This window comes from Poecilia formosa, unplaced genomic scaffold (assembly GCF_000485575.1).
Source record: "Poecilia formosa unplaced genomic scaffold, Poecilia_formosa-5.1.2 Scaffold380, whole genome shotgun sequence".
In the NCBI taxonomy this organism is placed as follows: domain Eukaryota; kingdom Metazoa; phylum Chordata; class Actinopteri; order Cyprinodontiformes; family Poeciliidae; genus Poecilia; species Poecilia formosa.
The window spans coordinates 338,820-345,697 of NW_006800319.1; the positions used below are offsets into that span (position 1 = coordinate 338,820).

A 6,878-nucleotide genomic window follows, 5' to 3' on the forward strand; every position below is an offset into this window, starting at 1 on the left:
TATCTATCTATATCTATATATATATATATATATATATATATACACACACACACACACACGTGTTTCCTTAATATGTCTTATTTCTTTGTCAACAGCCAACACGTCTGAATGTAATAAAGAATGATAATGAGAGCTGGGATTACACTAAACCATACTTGGTCAGACGAGGTAAGACAAGCTGTTTCTCTTTCATCTTCATTATACTGACACTAATATTTGCAGCAATGAGTGACACTCAGCAGAGGTCCTGTAAAGACATATAGCATATAATAATAAAATAAAATAAAATAAAAACCTCAGTATTAGTGTTTGCATGTGTACATGGGTACATTAGTGATGTGCCACTGCGCATTGCAGTTTACAACAAATAATACACCAATATATCCACATACTTTGCTTTGACATGATTCCCAATCAGGATTGTCTTGTGTTTTATGAACTTTATATTCTCATATGCTATTTTGAGGTAGTTCAACTTATGTATATGTCCACACAAACAACCCTTGTGACACCTTGTTTAATTCCTAACAGGAAGTTTTGATTGTTTTGAAAGAATCTAATTGGTTTACAGGTTTTACCTTTGCGCTACACTGCCCCCTATAGGTTTGGCATATTTAAAACAAAGCTCAGGGGCAGATTTGTGTGAGTTTATGTGGATGAAAACTTTTATGAATCTGATCCCCTGTGCACGGTATTATTTTTTAAAACTATATTGCAGAGATATTCACTTTTAAAATGCCTGGCTACATGTGTACACAGCAAGGTATGAGTCCAAAGATGATTATTGAATTATTGCAGATAAAGTTGGCTTTACAGTCTACTGAATGACGGAGTAGACCATCTTTCACACAACATTTCTGTAATGTATGTTGTTTGAATAAATAAGGATACACTTTAAATCATCTCGAGTTGATGATTTAAAATCAAGACAATGTGTCTTGCCTACCAGCTGTTGATTCCCTACCATCAACATTTTTTATCATTCCCTGCTGGAATGATAAAAAACAATAGTTTTGAACTGAAGCTATTTTGCTGTTATAATTTAAATGATTGAGTGATTTGTATGCTGAAGAATATTTTCCAGAAGTAAATTCCAGCAGTAATGCCACACAGGGATTAATCTATATTGAGGACAGGACAGCTCCGTATTACAATCAGTATTCACAAAACAAGTTTTTGAATTGTTGAAAGCAGCAGATGTATTGGTCTCAGATGGATGAGGAAGGGCTGTGATGACTTTCTAATGATCCATGTGTTCACTTGTATGTTTCAGAACGTGGGAAAGGGAGACAAAAGCAGGCTATTTTAGGAGAACACCCATCATCTTATGCTGACAATGGTTATGGTAAGATTTCCACACCCACTCTCATCATCACTTAACATCTGACTGATGTGTTCACACCAGTTTGTGGACAAAAGCAGTTTCAGTGAGCAACTTTCATTCAGCAGAAAGGAATAGAATTCAGAAGCTTAGCAGAACTGCAAATTTTCTTTCGCCATGTTGCCTTCAGTCACTGGAGAAGAGAAAGAACTTTTCACTTTCTAGTCAAGATGAGGATGACTATTTTTATTCCACTTTTTATTCAAACACATTCATTCCACCGAATTTGTTTGACAGCATTTGGAAACTCATAAAATTTTCAAAAGCCAAAAATTTCTGAAACTAATCTCAACATTTCTGAGTTTTTTTGGCAGAAGCTTACCCCTCTTGTTTTTTCTATCTGCACTAACCCTAATATGCCGTCGTACTGATCAGTTGAGGAGTGTTCCTTCTAATAAAACTATGTTTTGAAGTAGTGATGCTCGATATATCTGCATCAACATCAGCATTGGCACCATGTTAGTCACTTTTTAACAAAATATTATCTTTACTAAATATGAAAATGTTCAAGAAGCAGGGTGGAAACACTTTTACCAAGTTCTGTATGTAATCAGAGATTTAAGAGACAAATGTGTGATTTTATCTCAGGCTAATATATTATTAGGATTAAAACAGTGCAGCTCATCTAAACAACAGAAGCAGAGAGTGATGTTTATGTAAAACCTTAAAGCCAGTGGCTCATTTTGTGGCTCCCGCTGTTTGTTACTTTAGGCCTGGCCTGCCCCCTGCTACCTCTGACAAGCAATAGTAGGTACAAGCTCAGCTCAGTGGACGTCCCAGACATGGTGTCCTACCCGCTGCCCCAGTCTTCCCCATCCTACTCTGGCCACGCCCCCAGCTCCGTAGCCATGGTGAGCGGCCTCCATCCATCCAAGATGAACTGCACTCGCATCTTCAACCTCTTCTGTCTCTATGGTAACATAGAGAAGGTAGGGATACATGTGTTCCTATAATGTTTCTTTTTTTGAAGGTTTGTTTTAATTCATGTTAGTTCTTAAATCATAAAGAAATAGTTTTACTGTGATTTTTGCTTTGGGAAAAGAATCTCTTTTAGTTTCGACAGACAGAAGCTCTCCAAACTGTCAAATTTGTAGCAGTAATTTCATTAAACACAAAAGATTCATTAGAAAATATCTTTGTGAACACCAGTGCTGTGTCTCAGGAAAACACAAAACGTTTCTTTGATATAATGTCTTTTTACCACTACATAAAATGTCCTTTTCCTGTCCTGAAGTTATTTGTCTTTTCCTGTGTCTACTATACCTGACACTTCTAGAAATGTGCTGCAGCCCTTCCGCTTCTATTGTGACTTTAACATTACAGACATTTGTCTGTGTGTGTGTGTGCGTGTGTGTGTGTGTGTGTGTGTGTGTTCCAGGTGAAGTTTATGAAGAGCGTTCCAGGTACGGCGCTGGTGGAGATGGGAGATGAGTATGCAGTGGACCGAGCCATCACACACCTCAACAGTATCAAGCTGTTTGGAAAAAGACTCAATGTCTGGTGAGAGGAACTCTAATCCACTCATGTTCATTAGCATGTTTCAGCCTGTAACAAGTGGACAGATAAGACTGTTGTTGTGTTTTTGGGTGCAGTGTCTCAAAGCAACACGCAGTGATTCCCAGCCAGGTGTTTGAGTTAGAGGACGGCAGTAGCAGCTACAAGGATTTTGCCATGACCAGGAATAACCGCTTCAGCAGCGCCGGACAAGCCTCCAAGAACATCATCCAGCCTCCGTCTGCTGTGCTACACTATTACAATGTTCCTCCCTGTATATCCCAGGACCAGCTGCTCAAGGTACCATGCTGCTGTCACACATATGGTGACTTTTTGCTTTAAGGTCTGCTTTAAAGATAGACACCTTTCCATCTGTGGTCATTGCTCGCATTAAACTGAATGTTAGTGTTTACTGCCGGACAGATCGACTTGGTGTCCTCAAGGTGGCTAGGCCTGGTGGGAGTATGAAAGACCCACATCATCAGCCCTCCACCTCTGTGTCTGGTAGAAGCTTGTTTGCCCTAGTGTAGCTTAGTAAATCTAAACTTTTTAGTACTACATAAAATCTTAGAAAATGCCCTTGCCAACAAACTCATTCTCTCTTTATCTAAGTGTCCTTATGGACAGGTTGGGATGGGGAGAGACAGTGGTTTGAAAAAAATCTTTGGCCCCTTCCTGATGTCCGGTTTTTTGCATGTTTGTCACATTTTAGTGTTTCAGAACATCAAGCCAATCTAAATATTAGTCAGAAACAACACATGTAAACACAAAATACAGTTTTTATGTGAAGGTGTTTATTATTAAGGGGAAAAATAATCCAAACCTGCATGACAAAGTGATTGCCCTGAGTTCACTGTCTCTAGCTACACCCAGGTCTGATTACTGTCACACCTGTTCTCAATAAAGACGTCACTTCAATAGGACCTGGATGACAAGTTGAAGTACACCAAATGGCCCTCAAAAGCTAGTCATCATGCAGGAACAAAAAATAAAGAAAATAACAGAGATATATCAGTCTGGAAAGGGTTACACAGCCATTTCTAAAGCCTTTGGATCTACAGTGAACCACGGTGAGAGCCATTATCCACATATGGTGAAAACATTTTCAAAGCTGTAAATTTTGGGGAAACCTTCTATGGAGTGATGAGAAAAAAGTTGAACTTTTTGGAAGGTGTGTGTCCCATTACATGTGGCGTAAAAATAAGTCCACATTTCAGAAAAAGAACATCATAGCAATGGTAAAACATACTGTTTTGCTGCTTCAGGGTCTGGAAAACTTGATGTGACAAATGGAACCATATAATTCTGCTGTTCAAAACATTCTGAAGAACGATGTCTAGCCATGCGCCGGTATCCTCAAGCTGAAACCAACTTGGGTTCTGCACCAGGATAATGATTCAAAACACACCAGCAAGTCCATCTCTGAAAAGCTGAATTAAAATAAAATTAAGACGTGGGAGTGGCCTATCCAAAGACCTCACCTGAATCCTATTGAGATGCTGTGGCATGACATTAAAAAGGCAGGATCATACTGGAAAACCCTCCAAAGTTCCTCTGCAGGTGTATAAAACATGCCATCATGTTATCATAAACACTTGGTTGCAGTTGTTGCTGCTAAGGGTGACTCAACCAGTTATTACATATTTTAGTTTGATGTTCTGAAACACTGGAGTCTGACAAACATGCAAAAGAATAGGAAACCCAGAAGGGAACAAAATATTTTTCTCACCATAAGAAAGCCATTTCTCAACTATCTGGAGTCCACTGCCCGACAGTGAGAAACATTCAGACTTTCATGTCTAGAATCTCCACATCAGGACAGAACCAGCTGAGACATCATCAGCTGTTACTGTCACTGACATCTGACAGTCAGATGTCAGATGTATTGTTTTATTCTTAAAACAATAAATAATCTTATTTGTAAATAAACAAATGACATCATTACTGCTGAGAGCTGAAGGGATTCATGGCTCAACATGGCTTAAACAAGCTGTCTGGGTGGTAGCTAATCACATGTTTGTATTTATTTGGCACATTGTGTTTCTTTGGCAGCTGTGTAGGGAGCACGATGTGCCTGGCTTCATCAAATTCAAGATGTTTGACGCCAAGCGTAAGTAGATCATATTATTGGCTTCATGTAACTTTGCTGCATGTTTTTAAACTTGTGCTGTTTTTTAGTTGTATATGAATTGTCTGGACCTTCCTGTGTGAAGTGACATGTCTGCTCATCTTCCTCTCAGCCTCCTCTAAGACCATCTCTGGGTTGCTGGAGTTTGACAGTAAGACGGAGGCTGTGGAGGCTCTTACTGTTCTCAATCACTACCAGATTAGGATACCAAGTAAGTCTGTCTCTGTTTCTTTTAAATCTTAACGTCTAGGACCAAGTCCAGTCTGTAATAAGCATGTGTGAAGTTACAGTTTTATCTAGATAGCTTTACTTCCTGAAATATGTCAAATAAAATATCCTCAATAACTTAGTACAATCGCTTGGTTGAATGATTTAAATTTAATTGAGAGTATTAGACAAACTCTTTCAACTTCCTTCAAATTCAGTTTTAATACATCTTCTCTGTATTTAGTAAAATAGCATTTTTAACTTTATGACAGGATGGGAAACCCATATTGATGGTAAGCTTATAGGGGAACACCTGTGAATGTATTTTAAGGCCCCACACGTCACACTCCTTCCTTATGTGACATCCGGAGCATTCAGAACCAAAGGGAATAAAAACAAGCAATGATTCAACCAGAATGGTTCTGAACTAAAATCTGCAAAGAGAAGAAATCAGAGCTAAAGTAACAGAGCTGCTTCAGCATGTATGAGCGCCACAGTTCAGAGTTTGTTTTTCAAATCTCTAAATATCTGTGTCTGCTTGTCTTGCAGATGGATCCAACCCATACACACTGAAACTGTGTTTTTCCACCTCATCTCATTTATAAAGGCTGTCGAGCACAAACGGAGCGTTACAGGCTGCTGATGTATGACTCTGATGGAAGTAAGACTCAGCAGAACCATGGAGAGCCGCACTGCAGGATAGCTACCTGGATGATGGTGATGGTGAGATGGTCGTTGAAAGAAATGGAGAGAGTAAAGGAACAAACTGACCAGAGGGTCTGACCAGCCGGGAACCAATGAAAACACCTCAGGGTGTGTTTACCACTCCGTCTGGAACATGAAGGGAAAACTTGACTTGTTGTTGGTCTTCTGTCCTGGAGTCTGGATTCTACCTGAACGTGGGTCTGACATCTCTCACGGTTACTCATGCACACGCTTTAAGAATATTTCCTGTTAAGACACCTGATAAATCCATTGTGCTTTTGAATATCACTGTAAGAGTTTAAGTAAGTAGGAACAAAGTTTTAAGTTCTCATCCAGTGTTTAACGGTGCATGTTCTGTATTTCTTTCGTCTTGGTGGCAGCTACAGATGTTTCCCAGCTGTTTGGTCAGCATGAGATGCCTCCACTGCTGATCAGCTGGAAGATGTAGGACACTCTGGATACTTAGAGGCAAACGTTTAAATATATCAAAGTGATCATTCTGACACAACGTGTTGCCTTTTTACAGAATCATATGAGAATTTTAGCCATAGCTATTTCATGAGTCCTCAGGTATTCATGAGCAGGACTTCTCATTTCACTCCATCTGCAGGTGAGGGCGACAGACTGATGCAGAGCGGCTGCAGTTGGTTACCATAGAAATCCCAACAAATATATGCTGATTAATGTACAGGCTGTTTTATGATGGTCGTTTTCTTTGGCACATCTGAACACATCACTGCATATATGGGAAGGTTGCTTTAAAAGGGCAGTATTATGTAAAATTGACTTTTTCCAGCCTTACCTCATGTTATAATGTTATTCACCTAATCAAAGCATACCTGGAGTTTTGCCTTAATTCTTTCATGCATGTTTGAGAAATCTTTTAATCTCCATGGCAACCACTCTGCTGTGCAAAATGCCTGGATGGACCTATCCCCGCCTTCGTCGTGCAGCTCCTCTTCC

The 6,878-nt window shown here is 39.5% G+C and overlaps 1 protein-coding gene across 1 annotated transcript in view; it reads left to right on the forward strand.

Annotated features, from left to right (window-relative positions):
* The window catches only part of LOC103154306 (heterogeneous nuclear ribonucleoprotein L-like), a 24,949-nt gene extending 18,348 nt beyond the window's left edge, over positions 1-6,601 (forward strand). Inside the window, exons 7-14 of the mRNA XM_007575540.2 lie at positions 96-168; positions 1,274-1,345; positions 2,093-2,310; positions 2,760-2,881; positions 2,974-3,175; positions 4,928-4,985; positions 5,116-5,214; positions 5,760-6,601. Coding sequence (XP_007575602.1) covers positions 96-168; positions 1,274-1,345; positions 2,093-2,310; positions 2,760-2,881; positions 2,974-3,175; positions 4,928-4,985; positions 5,116-5,214; positions 5,760-5,815 — 900 coding nt within the window. The 3' untranslated portion in view covers positions 5,816-6,601. The remainder of the gene's footprint in view (positions 1-95; positions 169-1,273; positions 1,346-2,092; positions 2,311-2,759; positions 2,882-2,973; positions 3,176-4,927; positions 4,986-5,115; positions 5,215-5,759) is intronic.
* Positions 6,602-6,878: the final 277 nt, after the last annotated feature.